We start from the raw sequence: 25,810 nt of genomic DNA on the forward strand, positions 1-25,810 counted from the left end.
CTTATTTGTTTTCGTATACCTTATTTTACAAGATTTTAAAAATATTATATTCTTCAACTTTCGAAATCAATTTTTCGTATGAATGCTTCTATCATTTTTATCCATAATTATCTGCCTTTAATAAAAAGAAGAAAAACATATTCCCATCATTTTAGACTAGCTCTACTTGTGACGTCCCGCGGGATATCCAATGAGCTCTTACCTTCCCTGGCAACGTTTGTCTATGGACACCTCTTGCAGTGAAATGCATTAATGGCGAGTAAATAACATGCATAATGTTGCACTTTGAAGTTTGTTTGTGATATACAGATACAGAGAATAATGTCGGATCCAATGCAAGGGATATTGGCCGAGGCCAAGTCGAACAAATATTCTTTAATTAAGGATAAACTTTCAGAAGACGGTAAGATATAAAGACGTGTGTTTGAACTTTTTATAGGGCAAATATGACACAAGAAGATATATTTATCATGTATTCGCATCACGTATGCCATAGGAACATTCTTTACAGTACACACGATGGGGGATGACTCTTGTACTCAACAAGACAACATATCATAACTGAAATCAGAAATAATAAAACTTATTTCTTAAACTCTTATTTGCATGTATGATAGTGAACTTTTTGATTATGACGGTAGTTCTAATCGATTGAATCATAAGAAGCTACTAACATAATAATAATAATAATTGTTTTTATATAGCGCTTTTCTAGCATAAATGCTACTCAAAGCGCTTTACAATACATTATGATACAGGTGTAGCAATAAGAAAAAAAATGAAAAGACAGACTGATAAATTAGAAACATTGTCACACTTGTTGAATGTGCTTCGTCTGGTATAGCTTCTTGTTATTGGATGTATGCTGAATCATATCATGTAACTGCATTACTATTGTTTATTATTATGCTTCCTGTCAGTTTGTCTCTATATAACCCATACCCTACTATTCTCGCATAGTGGTCTAAGGATTTATATAGCGTAAGCATACTATGCCGAAATAGTGCACGGCTTTATTTATTGAATAAAATTCTTTCGTACACACGCCGGGGATCGAACTCACGACCATGAGGTTGTCAGTCCGATGCCTTATCGATTACGCCACAGAGACGTTCAATGATTGTTTGAAATTTATTAAATGTATAAACTTAATTTATACAATTGACACAAGAAGGAGAAAATAGACAAATATTATTTGAAAACAGTTATGTTATTCTAAAGAACTTTAGATTAATGTGTACAACAAACTTTCAAACTAATTACATACAGATCGTTAGATGAACTGATTTCATAGAGTCATTAAAACGCTTTTTTATATTACGCTTGATTGAAGGATGTAAAAGAAAATTATCAATGAGAATCGACGTCTGCAAACAAATAAGGCTTACTTAGTTACTAACAAAACAGAAAATAAAGATGAGTTGCTTTGGGACAGAAAATCCCGACATTTTTAGAGAAAATACTAGTAACCAAAATAACTAAGCATGCAAATAATTTTAGCATGAAGATTTTGAATGAGTTCTTGCAAGTGCGCTGTGTAAGCACCGATATTTTCAGGAAAAAGTCAAATAGATTGCCGCATAAATAATTACAACAGTCAGCATAATAATAACAATAGTGTTGCCTCCGGCTCGTGCACCATGTGTCAAACCCTGCCTACTATTTAGGCATAGTACATGCATAATGCAACACTATTATATAATCAGTAAATGCTTTTTGTAAGCTTTCTCAGTGAATAAAAGAATTAATTAAACTATATTATACTTATGACATCAAACAAGCTGTTTACATTACAATGTACCTTGATGTCATATACCTGATGCCATATAAGTAAACTTAAGGTTAAATCCTTGCATACATCCAAAACTGACATTTTTAATAATTAAGTTGATTAATTTTAAGTTGTCTTTATTTCTTTCTTCTTGTCTCTGGTGAAGTCATCAAATATACATGGACAAATAAGCATGATTAGCAATCAAACCTTACAATAACTACTATATGTGTAACAGCAGCATCCATTGCAAATTTTTCAAAATATTTGCACAAAAAGCATGAAGCAAAATGATTTTACCTATTTGAAAACAAAGGATCTTTGCATTTCATGAACATATAACTTATAATTTGTAAAAGCTTGAAATATGTGCACAAAGTTTCTCAAAGATACAACTTTTAAAATTGATTTAATTAAAAAAAAAACTTTATTTGTCCTCTGCAGTATTTAATCATTTTTAAACCAATGTATGCTACTGACATATAAATTGAAGTTACATGGATTGTATCTTGCTGAAATAGCAAATTGAATTTTGCTCTTTAGATTGATATGGGAATTAAGTAACTTGAAGTGCATGTACTGATTTTATCAGATATCAAATGAATCAATCTTTTGAGATTTATTTTGTTTTTTGACATTTGGCAAATATTGGCATCTTTTAGTTGTAATTTGTTGGTGTTAAAATTTTTTACTGAAAAAATTTTATCTTCTGTTCATTTTAGGATTCATTTTAATCTTTTTAAATCAATTTTTTTTCTTAGATATTTTCCTTGCTTTTATTCAAGTTGAGTTTCAATATTTTTTGTAGATGTTGCCAGTGTGTGGGAAAATCTCTCCAATTTTATTGAAAAACACATGTCCCAGCAGAAGGTAAATATAGAGAGTTATGTGTATCTCAGAAACATGTTTTATATATAAAGTTTTCTGAAATGCCTTATTGATTTAGGATATTATAAAATAACCACTTATCTAGAAATCTATGCATCCCCCTTGCATTATGGATTACTGAAGGGGGATGCCAATTTGTATGCACAGTACTTTCTTTCCATTATAAATATGCCATGTAAACCTAAATAAACATTTATTGTTTTATGATATGATTATCATGGTTATGTTATTCTATGTAATTTTAAATCCTTTTTTACAGGGTGTCAGTATCCCTATGCTGGGAACATTTACCTTCACACAGAAAAAGCTGGATATAGGAAACAACAAATTTATTATGATGCAGAGACCAATCTTTATGTTGTCAGAAAAATTTGCGCAGACCCATGGTCTCCAGTCAGTGAAATATCATGTCCCAGGTATGACTTAAGACCCATGGTCTCCAGTCAGTGAAATATCATGTCCCAGGTATGACTTAAGACCCATGGTCTCCAGTCAGTGAAATATCATGTCCCAGGTATGACTTAAGACCCATGGTCTCCAGTCAGTGAAATATCATGTCCCAGGTATGACTTAAGACCCATGGTCTCCAGTCAGTGAAATATCATGTCCCAGGTATGACTTAAGACCCATGGTCTCCAGTCAGTGAAATATCATGTCCCAGGTATGACTTAAGACCCATGGTCTCTAGCTCCAATTATTGAAATATCATGTCCAAGGTAGGACATAAGACCAATGGTTTCCAGTCAGTGAAATATGACTTAAGCAAGAATCAAATGTGATTTGAAAGTGTAGTGGATATTTTGATGGGTTATGAATTTGCACTTGGGCACCATTGAACTGACATTTTTGAGTTTTGTTATTCTAGAAAATTAAACCTTAGGAATAATTAAGTTGACAGTCTCCAAAAAAAATGAAAACAAATATCAGGAAAAAAGGCTCTTCTCAGCAAACATTTTTCATAAATTAATTATGTTGAATAATTATTTTTCTGTGAATAAAGAACAATTTCAGTAGACTTTGAAAGTTAATATAGTTATCAACTTTATATGTACTTTTGACACTCAATTTTCAAATCTCTCTGACATAACCTTAAAAGGTGTATTACCTATCTTTGGAAATATTGACCCAAATGCTCAATTTGACCCATACACAATAGACTTCTACTTATCTGGTACAAAGAGAGTGAATTCTAAAAGCGTCGCTAGGATTTAAATGGCATTGACTAGCCGTCTCTGACCGGTATCTACCAATGTAAACTGTCCTTATAATAATTACTTTATAAAAGTAAATAAGGTAAATAATGATTGAAGTTAAATCTCCCCAATACACAACCAGGAACATTAGTCAGGAGCTCAATTTGAGATATGTTGTTTGTATGTAAGAGAGTATTGTCTGATTTTTTTCTTAAAATGATAAAATTATTGTTGAATTCATATCAAGTCTAGATTCTTAGCATACTTCTTAGTAGACTATTGTTTACACAATACAATTTTTCATTTTACTTCTGTAAATTGTGTCAAGCAGTCTAACTTATGAAAGCTCCACCAGACTTCTCATTTTAGGAGAATGTAAAATGATTTGTGTACAAGAAGTATAAATTGCAAACATGTACCTGGTATTAAAAATGCACAGAAGAAGATTAACTTGCAGATTTGTAATTGAATTTAGGTGCAGTACAATGAACTTAAGCTCTTTAGATTTCAGTTAAAATAATTGTTGATGCTCAATCTGATTGAACACTTGGTCTGCTTTCTAATAAATCTTTAAATCCTTTAAATGCTTTTTTACAAGGCTTACAGGGTTGATGTCTTACTCTGTAGACTAAGTCAATAATAATTTGATTCAAGAGTGAAGAAAGATTTTAAGAGAATATATTTCAAAATTATCAAAAAGGTATAAAGTTGTAAAATCAAAGTAGATTTCCTGTGTTAATAAATATATTACCGGTAAAAGCTTCAAACTTCAGTTATAGTCTAACAATTTAGTTGACATTTCTGATGATAACTTTACAATAAGCAGTAATGATTGTAAGAACATTTACCTTATTTTTAGTCAGTTTACACCCTTTGTCTGTCTGTCTGTCTGTTTGACTCTTACTGTCCTACATGCCACCCCTAATCATTTTGGATGTTAAATGTCAAAAGATAATTGGTTATGTAGAAAATCATCAACATTTTTAAAAAATCAATTCAGTTTATAAGTTAAATTTCAGTCTACGCGAAAGTTGAAAATTGTTACCAGACAAAATGTCTGGTAAAAATAAAATTTTTACCAGACCAAGCAATTTTTTACCAGACCGACTTTTTTTCCTTTAAATCCATACATCATGATACTGAGATTGAGAGAGAGGGTGGTGGGATGGGGTTAATTCTCACTGTGAAATTTAACCTTATTGTTAAATGAATTCAGAGTGAAATGGACATGTTAAATATTTATAATTTTCCTTTGTTAAAGGTATCTATACAATTGCATGTATTTTTTCCTTCATATTTGACTTGTACAACATACACTGTATCAAAAAAAATTCTTAAATCTAATATGCTCTTTCAATGCATATTTATTTTTCCTGAAACAACTCATTATGGTTACTCAAGTTTGATGATCATTTGAAAAAAAATTCCCAACTAAATCTACGTATGAGCTATCTAAATATTTTCCCAACCAAATCTACGTATGAGCTATCTAAAGATCTCTAACCCTTGACAGAGGAAATTCGAATTAGAATAAAAACGATCATGACAGGGTTGTAATATATAAAAATTAATCAGTTATTACTGCTAAATTAGTCAAATAAAGGACATTTGTGGGGAATTTGACCATGTTTACCTCTTAATTTAGATTTATTTGGCCTTATTTTTTACCGGACATTCGGTCCTGTAAACTGATTTTTTTTACCGACCCGACCTAAATTTTACCGGTAAAAACCGACGGTCCGGTGACTTTCGCATAGACTGAAATTTAGAAATTTCTCATATATTAAGTTTTACCATAATTATTTCATGTAATATTTTTGATGTCTTTGACCCGTAACATATTTATGTTATATGTCCAAAATGTTTATATTTTAAAAGACTGGCAGTTATATTTCTTCAATAATTGCATGAGCAATGATTTGAAATCTCTGTATAAATATTGTATATGGGGTTATTTTCACCCTTTGTTTTTTTTTTTTTTTTTTGCCCTTTCACACTTGCAGAGAATTTTGCCCTGTTTTAAATTTGCCCAGTCATGGTTTTATTTAAGAATTTATACTATATTCTTTGAATTTGTCCAAAGTCAGGATAGAACAAAAGGGGCGAAAATAAAACAGGGCGAAAATTTCTCTGTATACAGTAGTATATATGTTATTTATTAGCGAGTAGACATTTTCTATAGGACTGACGGGCACTCAACAGTTGGAGAACTCTTTATAACTTTGGAACTGATTTTTTTGCAGGAAACATACCAGTAATACAGCTGAACTTTGCGGCGTTGTCGTTTGAGAGTCCGTTTGACAGAGACACGGTGGAGACCTGTATACGGGAGATCCTCAGCACTGTGTCCCGGGCCGTCAGCGCCAAAAAGAATGTGGAGCTGACCTTCACAGGAATCGGCCGCCTGACCGTCAGGGATGCACGGGTCAAAATGAGGTTCTACAAGGAGTTCATCAATCAGATGGATGGCACTGGGAAACTCCTTGACTCCATGCAAAATGTAAGGGTGACCTATTTGTAAGTTAATGAACAACAAAAAGATCAGTGTGAAGCAAGTAATCATGACTTCTTTGATTGTACTTTAATCATGACTGACTATACTGCTAGATTTACAGAGGTAAATATGAATGTGCTGTTTTTCTAATTAGGTAGATGGAAAAGATGGAATCAAGTAATTTAAACACTTTATCATGTTTATGTAGTAAAATGATTAATGTATCATGATATCATTATCATGATATCATTCTACGTAAAAATATTTCTTTTTTTAAGAGTAATGCAAAAAACAAAAAAAAATGAAAAACATCAAGAATATGCAGTATTATCTAAATCTTTATTTTATATAATCATTTTTTTTTTTTATAAAGAGACAATGTAATAATACCAAGACAAATCTGTAAAATTAATTTGATAGATATCTATTTAAGAGATGCCAAAGAGCATTCCATTATTCCTTGTGCAAACATGAGTTGCTTATATATTTGAAATTCAAACATCAAATAATTCTACAGGTAAACATTGAACATCATAATGTTCCCTTGATGTACAAACCCATGACCTAGCTTATATTTTCTCTGTGTGGTGTATGGCAACAAAGTAAAATGCTCCCTTACTCTGTTTGTCAGATGGTGAATGGTACAAAACTATATTGATCTGATTTAAAAGCTTTTGAATGAACATAAAATGTCAACTTCAAGCATTAAACACAATGTTTGATAACTCAGATTGTCTGGGCATTGCCTTGAGTGTCTCATTTTAAAGGTTTCCTTCTGGATATTTTTTTATAGGAAAGGATGTTGTAACATTAATCACAAACTGTCACTTTGAAATTGATGTCTTTGATCAGCTCAACTTGTGAAGAATATATAAAATCAATTTTTTTGTTATATAATATTAAGATACATTAACAATTTTTGCAGAAAATTGAAAATCAATCAAAGGAAGTAAGTTCTCAGATAAATTAGTTCTATATACATGTAATGGTGTAGGATGGTATCTTTAAGATGGTTACAGAAGATATAGATGGTGCATAGGCTAGATTTATACTTCAGTAGATATTACAGCTTGAATTGACAAAGTCACATTTTTTACTTGGGAATAATTGTCAGTCTTCCATAATTATCTATTACAAATGATAATCAAATTATCTCTGCTTTTTTGTGGGATTTAAACTGTATGTTATGTATTGTATTTTCAGAGACCGGGAACAGTGGATTCTGTGATGTCAGACAGAATCCCCTCAAGACCTGCCTCCAGTACAACAGTCATCCTGCCAAAGTAAATCAATAATACAGACAGACAGACAGATAGGCACATAGCTAGACAGGCAAACGGAGGGACAATAGACTCTGTGATGTCAGCTATAGTGTCCTCCAGACATGATTCCTGTACCCAAAAATATAGTTATACTTAGTCATGTGTGTCATTTCTCAGAATCAAATGCATGTGGCACCTATTTATTATAATAAATTTGTCTAAACCTGTAGTAACTATAAAGGTTTACCAATTCATGTTCTCTTGAAGCCAGGTACATACTATAACCATGTTCTAATGTAGTTAGGTTTAGTATAACTGCATTTATAGCTGTATCTGTACAAAGATTTCCTATTCATGGTCTGACTCTTTGCCCTCCTAATTCCAGAATCTCCAGTACCAGTCTGGCACCAGGGGGCCCCGGGGCACTAGCCCCTGTAGCAGAACAAGATGAAGGGGCCTTTCAGATGGCCCCAGCTGATGTCATGGAGATCAACAGAGGTCCTGTAGAGTTAGAACCTTTTGAAATGGTCCCTCAACAGACTGATGATATACCTACCTATCCCTCCCAGGACCTGTACAAACAAGAGGGAATGGAGGGGCCAGAAACTGGTAATATGGCCACTGATGAAGCTATCCGTCACATTGAGGACAGAGGTTTACCAATCACAGAGGAGACTCTTAATCCAATCAATGCTCCTGTTGCAGGAGAATTGGAGGGACACACAGCCAATGAGGGTAGGTGTTACATTGTTTGAATGTTTCAAACACACTGAGTTAGTAACAGATAACATTAATAGAAGCATTGAGTCACATTTTTCACTTTTGAACTTTGAGAATTACGGATTAAGGCATTACACAGAGATCTGTATATAAAAGGTTTAGGTAAATGTGTTTAGATTCACAATGACTGAATGATTTAAAAAAAAAAAAACCCTTTGAGGATCTATCTTAATCCAGTGATACTGTATATTTTTTTGTATTTCAAAAAGCTATGCCTTTTAAGATGAAGGCTGTAATTTGGATTCAAGCAAAAAATTTAATAATTTCTTAAATAAATTAATTAGAAAATCCTAAGATCGAGATGACATACAAGTATATATAATCTCTAGTCAGCTCATGCAATTATACATCTCTGATTTTCAGAAATGGTATGGGTTTGGATGAGAACTTAGAGATTATTGTATTTTTTGACAGTTATGACTGAAGCAATTGATTTTAAAATCTAGTTCATAAATCATTTTCATTGATTTTCTTCATTACAGCCTTGAAAAAAATACAGTCTTTGATCTATTTCTCACATTATGTAGTTCTCAAGGATTGTTCTTTGATAAAAGACCTTGTATAAGTGGGGGAAAAGACTAGCTATCACATTCATTTGATCATTGACTTAGAGAAACCAATTAAAATTTATTGATAATGGATTTGATTATAAACATTGTTGAAGGTTTTGCTTTAGGATTGCAATAAAACTAAACACTCAATTAGGAAAAATATACATTTAATAAAGACAACCTTTCAGGTAGAAAACCAGGAAAACAGATATATGGTTGGTTACTGATGTTTCAGCTAGTTCAACCCTAAAAAAAAATTATTTACATGATATTATATTCAATAGTTGAAGAAAAGTCAGAGAGGTTTAAGTTTTGATTGTTTTTTTTTCTTACACGTTATATGTTTTTACACTGACATATTAAAAAAGCATTTTTCATTTAATATTTTTGAAAATATAACACTTTTATTCAAATGAGACTCTTAAATTCAAAATTTTATTTTTCTCTTGCATATATGTATATGTTCAAATGACTTCTTTTTGACCTTGATAATACAAGAGTAAACATGAATGACCTTGAAAAATAAAAGAATTGCTAATCTTTGGGACTTGTAGGTAAAGATCAGAGAAATTATTTTCAAGTTTTTAATTGTCTATTTTTTTTGGCTATCTAGTCCCCAGGAGGGACTATTTTGACACAGAGAGAATTTTACCGGCCATAGGAGAAGATTGTGAGTAATGTTTGCTGAATGTCGAGTCCTTTGTCTCAACTAATACATTGATTACAGCCAAGTCTTTATTATTAGATATTTTAAAAAGGGGTGGGGGAGATTTAATGAATTACAATTCACATTAAACTGAAATAAAAAATCCTCATGGAGTGAATGGAGATAATTTTTGTGTGACAAGTATATCAATCATTTACTGATGAAAATTAAACACTTTCGTGAGTAATGGAATAAAAAAAGCTTAATATTTATTCAATAAAAAGTTGAATTATATAAATAATTGTCCCATATAATATATTTATTGAATCCTTATGACCAGACTTTCCATAGGTTGGAAAATGTACACGTAGTCTTGAAAAAATATACAGAAATTTAAACAGATTGATGTTTCAAAGAAGAACAGAATTAGGAACCATGAATAGAACACATTTCACTATTTTTTCTAAACAAGCAATATTACCATATATATCATATGCTTTAAATGCTGTTTAATGTCACAGCTTTGCTTTGTTTTTGACATTAAAACTTTATTGACAGTTTCTTATTTTCACTATCACATTAACACTACTAACAAATATTTCATAAGTGTAAACACTATATACACTGGAGTGTACAATGAAAGACTGAGTTGATTTTCAACTTTTTTAAAAATTTTTTTCAATTATTAAATATTTATTACTAAGAAAATACTAAAATTGCTTAATGGAACATTATTTAAGAATTGAAAACTGTGCAGACAAATAAAAAGTACATGCAACTGTTGATGTGTTGGATACAGAATTCTCTTTTTTTTAGCCTTGTTTGTTAAATTAGAAGCGTCTACATAATTAATGCTTCTGCCTTCCTTTGATGGGTGTTTTTTATCGTAATTACTTCCATTTTGTCCTATTATCTTTACCTGATAAATAAGTAATGCCCCCTTAGTTCACTCGTTCTTTAATGCAACATACCCATGCTCCGTAAAAACAAATACAGTTCCATGACAACAGTCTTTGAATGTTTTGGTCAATCCCAGCGGAATTGGAAATTCATTTATAATTGATGTCAATAGAATGCCTGCAGTTTGTTTGATAACTTTTATCTTAAATCCACATCATAAATTGTGGATTTGAGAGAAAAATTGAAATATTTATTGTTAATTACCGCACTCTGACTAATAATGCGAAAAACTTCCTAAATGTCTTAATTATCAAAAAAAAAAAAAAAAAAAAAGAAAAAAATTATGAAATAAATTTTTTTTGAAATATTTGTATGTCAAATTCTTGAGAAAATATTAAAATGAAAAAGAATCTTCATCTGATAAAAGAAATTAATTTTCTATCATCCATTTGAACCAATGAGATCAAGAGTCAATGTAGCGTTAAAGCTGACTCAGTATTACCGCCTGACTTTCTGACTGCGGGGTTTTGTCTAATGGCTGAATGGGTGATGATGGGATTGCTATGGTAGCATTAATTAGTAATAAGTAACCAAGGCACTTAGTACCCAGAAACTCGAAAGGAAGTGATACAGAGATAATTTTTATAAGGAATAATATTACAAAAAATTGACCTTAAATAATTAGAAATGTTTGGATTAAGTTTATTCAATGGGTGGAATAGTTACACTGGGAGAAATGCTAATTTGGACAGGGTAACCCTGGGACCTAAAAGTGACGAAGGTAATAAAGCAATTAACATTATATGACTTGATTCTTGTCACCTGTAGTATACAAGATCACGATATACTTCAAATAAGGGTTAAAATTATATAATATTGCGACTCAAATCTGTTAAAGTTGTTAACAACATTGTTATGTACCAGTGTAATTGCATTATTGTGTACCTATAGGTGTAATATATTGTTACTTTACCACATGTATGACCAAACAGCTTTATTTACATTTAAGAAAGACTTTATATGATCTTATAATTGTAATAAAATTTGATCAACACTGCTAGCATTTAGTCAATGGTTTATCATTTCACGTTCAGCATTCCCTCTATAATACTTATAGCCAATCTTACAATCCTCACTTCCATTTACTTTACAGATACGAAGAAGCCACCTGTGGCGCCTAGTCGTTCTGGGTCCCGCCTGGCCATGCCGATGGCTCACGCTACTGGTGTCAGTCTCCTGGATGATTTGATGCCCTCCAACCTGACCCCCAAATCTGCCCCCTCCCCAGGGCTGCTCCACAAGTCCTCCCCTGCCCCATTCAGAGACCTGGCAGATGGGTAAGTGTTTTATAGCATTTCTAATTTTAAAAAATTAAAGCATAAATGTAAATTAATATACATAATAATAAATATACATAAATATTCAGAATGATGTTTTCTAATTGGACCTTAAATTTTCAAGTGTTACTGGTCTAGTATATATCATAGCAACTGTGCATAGCCTGAACATGGAAATTGTACTTTAGCTGTTTATGCAAGAGAAGAATTTGCTTTTGCAAGAGGATTTAGCCAGAAGATCTTAAATTTATTAGTCTACATTTCATCCATACCAATAGATTTTTTGGTAAAGAGAAACATTTGACATCTAGTTTAGTCTTGTAGTTTAAAGGACTGACAGGTTGTAAGAGAAAGCTGAGTATTTTAAATATTGCAGACTAAGGAAATATATATTATTTTTTACTCCTGTGTCTGTTTTCTGCAGAAATACACAGAAATCAAAGAGAAAAGCTTAACTATTAAATTAAAGGTACATGTAGAAGGATCAGAGGATAAAAAACTGATTGAGAATAAGTTCGACTCAAAATTACAAATTATTATTAGCCTACCCCATCTCAGTTTGGTACAAGAAGCTTAAAAAATTAATTGTGATGGCTAGCTTATGGGCAAAATTTTCAGTTTCATATTTTAACATTGCTTCTACCTGGGGATGTTCCACTTTCCAGCACTGTTATGAATATTTCTTCATCCTTATCTTACATGGCAAAATTTTTCTTTTTCTAAGACATATATTGCAAAAAAGAAGGAAATTCAATATTTACAAAGCATATGGTTAAACAATTATTTTCAGATCTATATCAACATCATTAGTCAGGGCTGCAACATTTACTTATCATGATTTAAGAAAATCAAACAAATTCCTTACCCCTCTACCTGCTTCACATAAGGACAGGTATTAAAGTATTTTGCATTGGAATGGAGGGACATGCCACACAGCTTCCAAGTTTTTAAAATTTTGTATAGCCATAATTTTTTGAGCTGATGAATGTACATGTATCATGGCACAATTAAAGTCAGTGTTACATGGTGATAGAGCAGTAGTTATTCCTCATTTTGAGGTTCATTTGAATATACCAGTAGGTGATGGAAAAAATGTACTGGTAAATGGTTTTTGGTTTAATTTGCATACCCCTAGAAGATGCACAATTTGGAGGATATATAAAATCATTTGAGAGGTTGAAAATTTTTAAACATTCATTTTTAGGTCCACATCTGGAACACCTTATAAAGTATTCAAGTAGTATTAAATAATCATATTTAATGGTATATGTAAATGAATTTTCAGACTTTAGTTGTGTAAATTAAAAAGTATGTAATATCAGTATTTCATAATATTATAATTTTTGGAAGAGGAAGGGGTCGGGGGGGGGGGGGGGCACTAAGGTGCACAAGAAAGGCAGTTTTAAAATTCAAAAATGCTGGCAGAAAATTGATTATTTTCATTATCTCTGTAAATTCACACCAGCAATCCCCTGATCATTGTAGCTTGTTATATGTACCTGCAAGGTTGATTCAAATTTCTATTTGTAATATAAACCATTAGCGTGATAACTGTTAACTTTATCTATTAGGAATGAGACAATTGACAGCGTGTCATAATAAGAAGAATGGGAAATGCTTTTACAGGAAATTTCAATCACCATCACCATAAATGTTTATTGATCATTGTTTAATATTTAATGTTGACAAGTGTAAAATTTCTGACATACAAGTCCTGCATTCCCTTTGACAAGAATTTAAATACTGTGTCATTGATTTTCTTCAATACACAAAATTCTATCAGTGATGCACATGGTAATCTTTAAGTTAATATATAAGCCAACTGGTGTATAGGGTTAAGTTGGCATGTCAGCACCATAAATAATTCGCACGCAAAAAGGATCTCACCACTTTGTACAAAATGTGTAAGGGGGATGCATGGATGAGGGAGAAGGATGACAAGAAAAATCACAAAAAAAATTTATTTCATCTGTAGCATTTGCTTTTAGAGAAAATGTGTTTATCATAATTATTACTTAATTAATCACATAAAATCTTTGCTGTAGCTTGCCCCAGAGGAAGTCTGTTTCTCCTAAGTTAACTCCCCTCCAGAGGTCTCAGAGCTGTAATGCCCTGGACCAGGAGAAGCCCCCCAGCCCTCCCCAGTCTGCGTGCGGCCACCCTAACGCCGGTCAGGAGCTGTGTTACCTGTGTCATCAGAGGTCCAGGAGAAACATCCCCGTGTCGTTCACCGAGGAGCGACGTCGCCGCGAGGCGGAGGAGGATAAACTCCTACAACAGTTCCAGTACATGAAGGACGCTGAGGAAACACTGAAGGACCAGGTACGACAGAGATATTTCTATAAACAGAGAAAGATAGGGATGTTTTGTTAAAGTTAATCATTAAAACTTAAAAATTACAAAATGTTCAGAAGAATGAGGCTGCATCCAATGTAATGAATCTTTTGAGGTATAAAGGATTAATTCTTTTTTTGCATTGGAATGTCAGGAAAAAAATTTAGTGAGCAATTGGCATCATTATACTTGCTGATCTTCCTGTGATATTAAACAGTGCTAAATATAATGTTATAATGAAATTTCTTAACAGGAGGGTATGCTGGCTAAGCGTCATGATCTACAGAAGATGGCGGCATTTAACCTTGGAGTCGCAGAGGGCATTAATCATAAGAGGAAGACCAGAGACCTGGATTTCCATGTAAGACATGAAAAAAGACAATATAGATCCCATATAATTAGATTTAAAAAAAAATTGCATAAAATATTTTCTTTGTACGTTTACAGAAATCATACATTTTCCAAAAGCGTCCCCTAACTCCACCCAGAATACTGAAGCAGAGAGAGTATGCAAGTGACCTAGCAGGACAGGTGAGCATCAGAATCAAGAGTTATCTCTCTTGGTACAAATTTTTAAATTAAATTGTACATGTTAAGAAAGTGCTATGTCAAATATCACTTATATACTTTAATATAATTTTAGGTAACTGTGAAGGATACAGTGAAGCAAAAGAAGAAAGCTGATGAGGAATTCTTGGAGAGACTGGAGCAAGTTCAGTTGGCTGAGGAGTAAGTATGGAGGATAGATTATAAGACTTAATGTGGAGCTTACAAAAGATTTAGCAAATTCTCTCCCACAGCAAATTAGACTCTGTTTTCTGCTACAATAAATTTCAATTCTTAATCAGGATTAATCTAACGTGGCAATTCTGTATTTCTTTTCTTTTATGAAATATTATTTCCTTCCTTTGATGGATAAAAGACACCACCAAAGAGATATATGTTTTCCTTTTGCCCTTATAGTTTAGCAGCACAGAGAGAACAGTTTATAAGAGACAAGTATGAACAACAGGATATGTACAAGAATGCTCTAGAGGCCCAGGTAGGGAACCAGTTTATAAACTACCAGACCAATACTAATCCTTTAGTGTTCATATATTACTTTCACTCTTCATTTCTCTGAATGTTGCTAATACTACCATTCTGTTCAAAGCATGTACATTACACTAAATCATGGGATTATATAAAAAAGTAATTTTTCTTTCTTGAAGTGTTATATTTTAAGCCATTTCATTAATAACTGTAATGTGCATGCTTTGAAATTTCTATTTAGCTACTTACAAAAGTAAAAGTGTGCTTTTTTAATAGCAGCAATAATAACCAAGCAATTTGTAAATCTTTATAAAGTACACCATAACAATTTATCCTTTGATGTCTTCAGATTAACACATACCCTTTTAACTGATGTAAATAAAATCTAATATGGACCACTTTTTACTTGAAAGTTGGTATTTGAAAAGTGATCTGTGATGAATATTAATACTTGTGATAAGTATTTAGTTTTCTGTTTATAAACTAGGCATCAATATTTATTAGTTCTAAATTATATGCATTTAATAAAAGTTTTTAAAGTTTAAGCATTGTTAATAGGAAAAATATTAATATCTTGTAATTAACAAAAAAAATTAATATTTTGATGGACAAAGTGTGATTTTTTCTATTCTTCAAATTTGATTCAGTCTTCCAGATCTGTTTTATGATTTCCTACTCATTGTTACCATTGATCAGTTTTTGTAGTAGCTAGTGGACTCACAGATCATTTTTCATATCTATTACTGTGGAATCATTTCATTTGTTGGGGTCAATGTTCATGTGCAACCAAAGTTTAACAGGTTTCTGAGGAATGTATATTTGTATGTATCTAAATTATGGAGAAGATACAATGAAACTGCACATTGACATAAGTATCCTTAGTGAAGATGTAAATTTGTATGTGAATGGTGTCCTTTGAAATCCACGAACATTGGTCCCCATGAAAAAAATGTCATTCCACAGTAGCAGGGGCCCACTTTGCAAAGAAATAAAAAGACTGTCAGTTACCATTAAGTCCAAAATTTAATTTGTCATAACTTTTCATATTTACATTAAATTGAAAATGGTTTGAAATTTAATAAAAAAAATGCAGAAAAATACTTTAATGCTTGAAATTTTAAGAAGACTCTTTAATTTTACAAAACAAGTTTTTGGTCTCATTTTAAAGTTCTTTTGTAAAAAGGGCCCCTGCATGGCTTATACAAAATCATCCTTTAATTTTTCAGCCTCAGCTTTTTAACAGTTTGTTGTGAAATTGTATACTAATCTTCTGCTTGCTTCATTGCTTGGCTAGATTAAAATTAGAGATCGTTTCCGTAAAAGTGACGGTCTTGTTCGCACCCCCGAACCCCCATCCATGCTCCTGCCACGTCGATTGCTCACTGCAGACCAAACCCAATTATCCTCTGCCCGCCCCAAGCTCAGCAGCAGCAATTTCTCTCTTCCCATGATCACCAAAATCCTGACACCTTTCGGGAACATGGAACCAGAGAGGATGAATGAGAGACTGAAGTCACCAAGCTTTAAATCACGGGTATACTATTTTACAGAATCCTACGGGTCAATATGCCATAACACAATAAAACAAGGATAATGCAAGAATTCATATAATTCAACCATCATTAAATATTATTTGTGATGAACTAGAATTCGTGTTTTATTTACAATATATTTATATAATATTTATATTATCTCATATCATTAGCATAAATGTCATGTACTTTCATCCGAAAAATATTTCTTTGTTGCACTTATAGTTTCTACAGTGTAATGTAGTTTGGCTTGAGCTTCGTAGTTTGCACACACTTCATCTAACAGTGACTAACAAAACTATTTTTCTAACCTGAGACACATACAATTGTACTTGAATCATTAACATGGTGACTGCTGTATGATTAAGTTAATAAGTTTTATTTGTTTTTTATGCTTCAATCCATTAAGCAGATAATATATTTCTGCAGACAGGGTTCTTATGAGAGCAATGCACCGAGTGCTATTTTTAATCAGCTTTTACATGTACATTGTATGTAGACAGAGAGATCAGTCTAAATCTTATTGGAGGAAGATTAAAGGAAAAAAAATACATTTCAAATTACATCAGGAAATTTAAAGTTTTTTTTATGAGATATCACCTGGAACTTTATAGTGTACATACCGATTCTCTCCAAGGGTACCTAATCAATACTTATAATCAATACCACTTTCAATACAATCCTAAATTTTAAACAACTCCTGTTGAAAACTTTTATTTTGACTGAAGTTTAAAGGGATCCATTTTACTACACACATTATTGATAAATTCGGTAATCCTTTTCATTAATCCAGGTGCTATTTATTACAATAGAACTAATTTATTCTCATAAGGCGCGGTAAAATCTATTTGAAGCTGTTCTATGACTTCGTACAAAGCCCACAGTAGGGTACTGTTTAAACATTGAAATGCTGCATGTTTTCAGCTGAAGTTTAAACCATTACAAGTTCCACCTCGAGAACCTGACAGCGAGGTGTTCGGTAAGAATGATATGAACAACGAGAAAATGGCCGACAGGAGAAGAAGGGCATATGAACTATTCAGAGAACAGCAGGAACTGGTGGCACAGAAGAAGAGGGAAGATATCCTCAGGAGGTTGATGGAACAGCGAGAGGAGGAAGATGTTCTGGATAGGACCAAGAAAGAGTGAGTTATTGTCTGGAGAGAGAAAGAATGAGAGAGAGATGGGAGAGAGAGAGAGATAACAAAAAGAGAGAGAGATAACAAATTTTTGGAATTTGTGTCCAATCCCTTTGACACATTGTCAATAAAATATGTTTAAATCAATCAAATCAACATAGCATGTTCATTATGGGCCAGGGGATGTATAAATTATTCATGATGTATAAATTATGATTATTTGAAAGATATATTTAATTGAATTTTGAATAACAAACATTTTTATTGTTTCTATAGATTGACAGAGGATAGATCTACTAGATTCCAACGTAGGGCCTTTGTCCGCAGACGCCTTGAGGAGGATTGGGCTGAGTCCTCCAAGCGGAAACGTGAACGAGAGATGGAGGAACGTCTCCACCAGCTGGCGCCAGGGTCGCTGCTACACGAACAGTGTGATAAGTATAATCGATGTAAGCAGTGCAAGAGGAAACTGAACAATTGTGGCGAGTCTAATATCTGGAGAGAGTCACGGTACATTCCCGGATCAAGACTGATGGTCTAACGTGCTATATCTAGAAAACTTTATAAGTTATAATTACTATTATACTAAATGAATTGCTCATGTCATATGTCAATGCGATTTTATACACTTCTATATCATCAGTATTACTTTCTGGGTTTTATTATGCATTTTATTTTACTGTTTTTTTACATCTAGAAGGAAAGAATATTTATATAAATCCCCAAAACAATCATGTCTTGATTTTTCTTAAGTCTGTAAAAATCTTTTAAGGCTGTTATTGGTTGATGTGAAATATATTTTACTACTGTCTTTTGGAATACTATATATTCACATCCTTTATAAAATGTTATTCTTTGTAGCGATGTCTGTGTTCAGTCCAATGTTTTCTGTTTTCTGTTATGTTCAAAACCCTGTAAAACTGTATGAGTATTTCATGTGTATGGGAAATTAGATTTTAATATTTGAAGAAAAAAATATTTATTTCTGAAGCATTTGTTAAATGTTGAATACCTCCTCAGGTAGAATAAACCCTGTAGATTCATCTTAATACAACAACTGCTTGGTTTGTTTGTATGCAATGGTTTGAGAATTGTGATATCCTATAGCTGCTAATGATTGACTGTGATATTTTATATATACCATCATTTACTGTTAGATAATATTCAGTTAAGACTTTGTCATTTTGAGTACAACACAAAGAAATATGTTTATTTATGTGTCAACTGCTTTTGTGAATAGTCATTTCAAATAAAAATTTGGATGATTAAAAGTTTTTGTCTTTTACCAGAATACTATAGTAGTTAAAACAATGAAGGAGTTATCTACAGTAGTTAAAACAATGAAGGAATTTCTTCATTGTGCTGTTTAAGGCTACTAGACGTACACAATTGCTGAAACAAAAGTGAAATGGACAATCAAAAGTGAATGAAATACAGTATAAGCTATTAGTTCAAGCCCTCAGTGTTACCATTGTGAAAATTTACAAAACTCAAAGTTGTTAATGTTGTATTAGACATCGATTATCTTTTGAAAATCCTACTTGCACTGTTAAAGTTTCCATGTAAACGAGGATATTTTTTTCAAAATTACTTTACAGCTTTCAGTTCTTTGAGTATTCTATTAAACGCAATCGAATCTGATTTACCGCAGCTACACTACCTTCAAAACTTAAAAACACCCCCTTAAATCAAAGGTACCAGTACATTACAGGATCCAGTAAATGTCTCTTTATCTTAAACCCTCACAAAACATTAACTGCTGTGGAGAACTACAGAATAATCGAAAAGTGTTTTTTTCGATTCTTATAAACTCCAATAAAGCATTTTGAAATTGAATTAATCCCTTGGAAAAAAAACACCAGAACGAAAGACTTCACAAAGCAATAAAAGATAAACTTCAGGAGTACCGTACAACAATACAATGTATATATGAAAAGCGATTTCAGTCGGGTGCGGATTTTTAAAAAGTCCAAGGAACTTTCAAAAATTTGAATTCACAAGCTTTCACCAAAATCGATTATTATTGCAATAAAACATACATCAAAATATAAATATGATTGAAATTGGAACTTGTAATAATTTACCTAGTCGTTGGTCATTTGCGAATTGTAGAAAAAAAAATTGTACACAAAATTACTCCAAAGTTGAACTAAAAAAGACGACTGATTTTCTTATTGATAAATGTAATACATGTATCTATGTATTTTTGAGAGACTAGGTCTTGCAAAAAATTCCCAGGGTAATATCGGCGCCCCATTTTAGGAGATATATTTTTGTTTTTACATGGAGCAGAATTTATATAAACACGTTTTCATAAAAATAAATATCTGCTGAGATCTTCAGTTCAACATATTAAGACACCGGTATATCGACGACATTTTATCTATTAACAATACTTATTTGCATTCCTACGTTGATTCACAATATCCATGTGAACTCAAAATAACAAAAATACCACTTAAGGGTCATTGATACTCTGATAAGAGAGATAACTCTTAATGACATAAATGACTATTATTCCTTTATAGATTTGCCAAGTTGAAGTGTCTTTTTTGTCCAGTTTGCCCCGCAAGCTATGATTAAATTGTCAGTATTTTGCTTATAAAATACATTTCTTTTGGAAAATCATTGAGGTTCAAGCAACATTTTATATGAGTGAGCAGAGGGTTTATGAACCTTAATCTGACTTTTCTGATTTATATTTTAATACTCTGACTGTATATGCGTTTACGAGAAAGAGAAAATAATGATAACCAAAGACCAAATATTTATGTTAGGCGTGTTGACTTCAACTTTACTATCATCAACTTCACTTATTTATGTGTCAATATATGCTTTTTATTAGCTCACCTGAGCCGAAGGCTCAAGTGAGCTTTTCTGATCAAATTTGTCCGTCGTCTGTCGTTGTCGTCGTTGTCGTTGTTGTCGTCGTTGTCGTTGTAAACTTTTCACATTTTCATCTTCTTCTCAAGAACCACTGGGCCAATTTCAACCAAACTTGGCACAAAGTATTCTTGGGTGAAGGGGATTCAAATTTGTTCAAACGAAGGGCCACGCCCTTTTCCAAGGGGAGATAATCATGAATTTGTTAAAAATTAGTGGCATTTTTAAAAAATCTTCTTCTCCAGAACCGCTGGGCCAGGAAAGATGAAACTCATGTGGAAGCATCCTCAGGTAGTGTAGATTCAAGTTTGTTCAAATCATGACCCCCGGGGCAAGGGTGGGGCCAAAATGGCCGACCCAAGTTTTACATAGGAATATATAGGAAAAATCTTTAAAAATCTTCTTCTCCAGAACCACTGGGCCAGGAAAGATGAAACTCATGTGGAATCATCCTCAGGTAGTGTAGATTCAAGTTTGTTCAAATCATGACCCCTGGGGCAAGGATGGGGCCAAAATGGCCGAACCAAGTTTTACATAGGAATATATAGGAAAAATCTTTAAAAATCTTCTTCTCCAGAACCACTGAGCCAGGAAAGATGAAACTCATGTGGAATCATCCTTAGGTAGTGTAGATTCAAGTTTGTTCAAATCAAGACCCCCGGGGCAAGGATGGGGCCAAAATGGCCGACCCAAGTTTTACATAGGAATATATAGGAAAAATCTTTAAAAATCTTCTTCTCCAGAACCACTGAGCCAGGAAAGATGAAACTCATGTGGAAGCATCCTCAGGTAGTGTAGATTCAATTTTGTTCAAATCATGACCCCCGGGGCAAGGGTGGGGCCAAAATGGCCGACCCAAGTTTTACATAGGAATATATAGGAAAAATCTATAAAAATCTTCTCCAGAACCACCGGGCCAGGAAAGATGAAACTTATGTGGAGTCATCCTCAGGTAGTGTAGATTCAAATTTGTTCAAATCATGACCCCCGGGGCAAGGATAGGGCCAAAATGGCCGACCCTAGTTTTACATAGGAATATATAAGAAAAATCTTTAAACATCTTCTTCTCAAGAACCACTAGGACAGAAAAGATGAAACTCATGTGCAATTATCCTCAGGTAGTGTAGATTCAAATTTGTTCAAATCATGACCCCCGGGGCAAGGGTGGGGCCAAAATGGCCGACCCAATTTTTTCATAGGAATATATAGGAAAAATCTTTAAAAATCATCTTCTCCAGAACCACTGAGCCTGGAAAGATGAAATTCATGTGGAATCATCCTCAGGTAGTGTAGATTCAAGTTTGTTCAAATCATGACCCCCGGGGCAAGGATGGGGCCAAAATGGCCGAACCAAGTTTTACATAGGAATATATAGGAAAAATCTTTAAAAATCTTCTTCTCCAGAACCACTGGGCCAGGAAAGATGAAACTCATGTGGAATCATCCTTAGGTAGTGAAGATTCAAGTTTGTTCAAATCAAGACCCCCGGGGCAAGGATGGGGCCAAAATGGCCGACCCAAGTTTTACATAGGAATATATAGGAAAAATCTTTAAAAATCTTCTTCTCCAGAACCACTGAGCCAGGAAAGATGAAACTCATGTGGAATCATCCTCAGGTAGTGTAGATTCAAGTTTGTTCAAATCATGACCCCCGGGGCAAGGGTGGGTCCAAAATGGCCGACCCAAGTTTTACATAGGAATATATAAGAAAAATCTTTAAAAATCTTCTCCAGAACCACTGGGCCAGGAAAGATGAAACTTATGTGGAGTCATCCTCAGGTAGTATAGATTCAAGTTTGTTCAAATCATGACCCCCGGGGCAAGGATAGGGCCAAAATGGCCGACCCTAGTTTTACATAGGAATATATAAGAAAAATCTTTAAACATCTTCTTCTCAAGAACCACTAGGACAGAAAAGATGAAACTCATGTGGAATTATCCTCAGGTAGTGTAGATTCAAGTTTGTTCAAATCATGACCCCCGGGGCAAGGGTGGGGCCAAAATGGCCGACCCAATTTTTTCATAGGAATATATAGGAAAAATCTTTAAAAATCATCTTCTCCAGAACCACTGAGCCAGGAAAGATGAAATTCATGTGGAATCATCCTCAGGTAGTGTAGATTCAAGTTTGTTCAAATCATGACCCCCGGGGCAAGGATGGGGCCAAAATGGCCGAACCAAGTTTTACATAGGAATATATAGGAAAAATCTTTAAAAATCTTCTTCTCAAGAACCACTGGGCCAGGAAAGATGAAACTCATGTGGAATCATCCTTAGGTAGTGAAGATTCAAGTTTGTTCAAATCAAGACCCCCGGGCAAGGATGGGGCCAAAATGGCCGACCCAAGTTTTACATAGGAATATATAGGAAAAATCTTTAAAAATCTTCTTCTCCAGAACCACTGAGCCAGGAAAGATGAAATTCATGTGGAATCATCCTCAGGTAGTGTAGATTCAAGTTTGTTCAAATCATGACCCCCGGGCAAGGGTGGGGCCAAAATGGCCGACCCAATTTTTTCATAGGAATATATAGGAAAAATCTTTAAAAATCATTTTCTCCAGAACCACTGAGCCTGGAAAGATGAAATTCATGTGGAATCATCCTCAGGTAGTGTAGATTCAAGTTTGTTCAAATCATGACCCCCGGGGCAAGGATGGGGCCAAAATGGCCGAACCAAGTTTTACATAGGAATATATAGGAAAAATCTTTAAAAATCTTCTTCTCAAGAACCACTGGGCCAGGAAAGATGAAACTCATGTGGAATCATCCTTAGGTAGTGTAGATTCAAGTTTGTTCAAATCAAGACCCCCGGGGCAAGGATGGGGCCAAAACGGCCGACCCAAGTTTTACATAGGAATATATAGGAAAAATCTTTAAAAATCTTCTTCTCAAGAACCACTGGGCCTGGAAAGATGAAACTCATGTGGAATCATCCTCAGGTATTGTAGATTCAAGTTTTTTAAATCATGACCCCCGGCCCTGGGGATAGGGAGGGGCCAAAATGGCCGACCCAAGTTTTACATAGGGATATATAGGGAAACCTTTTAAAATCTTCAAGTACTTCAAAGCTATGATTAGTGATACCCGGGGTATTTATATGGAATCATCCTCAGGTAGTGTAGATTCTAGTTTGTTCAAATGATGAACGCCTGGAAGGGGGGAGTAAATTCAAGCCCGATATGCTCAGGTGAGCGCTGTGGCCCCTGGGCCTCTTGTTTGTATATAGAGTTTATATTTTTCCCAATTGATTTAATACACAAGAGCATGTTAAACGTTTAATAATTTCTAAAACCATACAAGCTATTGACAAACAAGCTGATGAAACAAGGATATCAAAGGTCTTGTTTAAAGTGAACAATTTTCATTTTTTATGTTCGATATCACGATTGCGTCAACAAATATATTCTACAGCACATGTATCATTACGTCGAATGCTGACTGACGTTTTTTCATGTTGATTGTAGGTCATTATTAGATCTGAATTATCTTCTGATTTCCCTTTCCCCAGTTTTCCCGATCATGACAAAGAGCAAATGACAAGTGTGACCGGTCGACGGGGAAAGCTTACTCCTTCATGTTACCTGATTCAACCTATGATTTTTTTTCAAATGTACCTATTTACTTTATTTCCAATCAGTTTTGTTTTGCTGGACCCTTATTACATCAGTTAAGCAAATTATTTTGTAGTCATATCTAATATAAAAACAAAGGGCTAACATTGATGTTAAACATGACAGTCAAAACACGAATCAATGATACATACGCTTTATCATAGTAAAAGAAGACGCAACATTTTTTTTTTAATAGTCAAGAAATACTTCATCGATATATCTCAGGCGCGTAGCCAGCATGGAAACAAAGTGTACGCAGAAAACGGTCGGGGGTCTGGGGGCCGCCCTGAGGCCCCCAGTGGGTCCAGGGCGAAGCCCTGGTGGGGGCCCAGGGGGCGAAGCCCCCGGAAGCTTCTGGATTTTACGAAATTTTTCAGTCATTTTCTCGCAAAAGAAATCACGATGTCACTTTTCTCGAGCAAAAACTTAGCTAAGTTATACCCTCCATTGATACATGTACTTCGGGTAGAGAACGATAATTTATCAAATTAATTTACGCATATATTGGTATTGGAAAAAAGTTTCCAAGTGTATCAAGATAAAACAGAGTAGCAATTTCAATATCGTTATCATTGGAGTTTAAATATTTCAAAATATAAACGGGGTGTTATTGTCTTTGGATTACTTTCATATTTGATAGCTGAAACGATTCAAGAATGCTTCAATTATAATATAATTCTTTAAATTGGTAACATCAGTAAAAGAAGCTATATTATTATTTATTTTGTTCACCATAATTTAAATTGTTGAACGACATTTATTCATTACCTCTACGGAAATAAAAAATCTTGTATAGCCGTCCAAGACCTTTTTTCCTCAATAATGTTGAAAGATGTTTTAAATTGATTTTATAAAGGACTAAATTTGAATGTGCAGACATGCTGAACAAAATTTGAATCGAAACAATAAGACGCAAAATAATTTGAAACACGGGTAGTGCCTCTTTTTCCCCGAATAATTTTCTCTTTCTTTTTTTCCTTCTTTTCTTTTATCCCTCTTTCTTTCTTTCTTTTTTTTTTGGAAAATGATGTGTACGCACTTGCGTACTTGCGTATAGGCAGCTACGCGCCTGTATCTGAAGGGCATAAGATGTGTTATCTTCTCTATTAGGATTTTTAAATGAATTCTGCTTCACAGGATATTTACAAACAGGTCGGCTCAGAAAGAGGTACAATATGTGGCCATTAGAATTACAACATTTTTTTTTATATATAGAAGAAATGGTCTCCAAGAGTTGCATGAAAATTGTCAATCGTCATTTAAATATCAATTTCAGAGTACTTGTGTGCCGAATAAAAGTGATGTTTAAAAAAGTAGCTTTGTTGATAACCAACTTACAAGACATAATTTTTTAGCTCCATTCTTTTTAAAGAATCAGTTGTTTATTATATCAAAAAGCATCGTTATTAATTTAATATCTTGAGGAAAAGTCGTTTAAAGTGAAGCGTTTCTATGTA

General features: G+C 33.5%; 1 protein-coding gene across 3 annotated transcripts; it reads left to right on the top strand.

The window, feature by feature from the left end:
• Positions 1-195: 195 nt before the first annotated feature.
• On the top strand, positions 196-19,130 carry LOC134259899 (coiled-coil domain-containing protein 81-like). Of its 3 annotated transcripts, XM_062742495.1 has the most exons (16): positions 196-403; positions 2,580-2,641; positions 2,919-3,075; positions 6,096-6,352; positions 7,550-7,629; positions 7,994-8,343; positions 9,553-9,609; positions 11,639-11,822; positions 13,868-14,144; positions 14,410-14,517; positions 14,604-14,687; positions 14,800-14,885; positions 15,120-15,198; positions 16,483-16,722; positions 17,645-17,865; positions 18,136-19,130. In XM_062742495.1, exons 1-16 carry the CDS (start codon positions 322-324, stop codon positions 18,398-18,400), a joined length of 2,589 nt encoding a protein of 862 aa, XP_062598479.1. In that variant the 5' UTR covers positions 196-321; the 3' UTR covers positions 18,401-19,130. The 3 variants fall into 3 exon arrangements, with proteins under 3 accessions (XP_062598479.1, XP_062598481.1, XP_062598480.1); XM_062742497.1 differs by lacking the exon at positions 16,483-16,722; XM_062742496.1 differs by lacking the exon at positions 9,553-9,609 and having other exon boundaries at positions 197-403.
• The last annotated feature ends 6,680 nt before the right edge of the window (positions 19,131-25,810 follow it).

This window comes from Saccostrea cucullata, unplaced genomic scaffold (assembly GCF_032062105.1).
Source record: "Saccostrea cucullata isolate Sc308-1 unplaced genomic scaffold, CSIRO_AGI_Scuc_v1 ctg4085, whole genome shotgun sequence".
In the NCBI taxonomy this organism is placed as follows: domain Eukaryota; kingdom Metazoa; phylum Mollusca; class Bivalvia; order Ostreida; family Ostreidae; genus Saccostrea; species Saccostrea cuccullata.

What these genes read in the sequence shown, in the direction of transcription:
- LOC134259899 (XM_062742495.1), top strand. Translation starts at nt 322, where the DNA reads ATGTCGGATCCAATGCAAGGGATATTGGCCGAGGCCAAGTCGAACAAA. An exon ending in GGATAAACTTTCAGAAGACG is followed by an intron (nt 404 to 2,579) that starts GTAAGATATAAA and finishes TATTTTTTGTAG; the next exon opens with ATGTTGCCAGTGTGTGGGAA. An exon ending in CAAGTTCAGTTGGCTGAGGA is followed by an intron (nt 14,886 to 15,119) that starts GTAAGTATGGAG and finishes TTGCCCTTATAG; the next exon opens with TTTAGCAGCACAGAGAGAAC.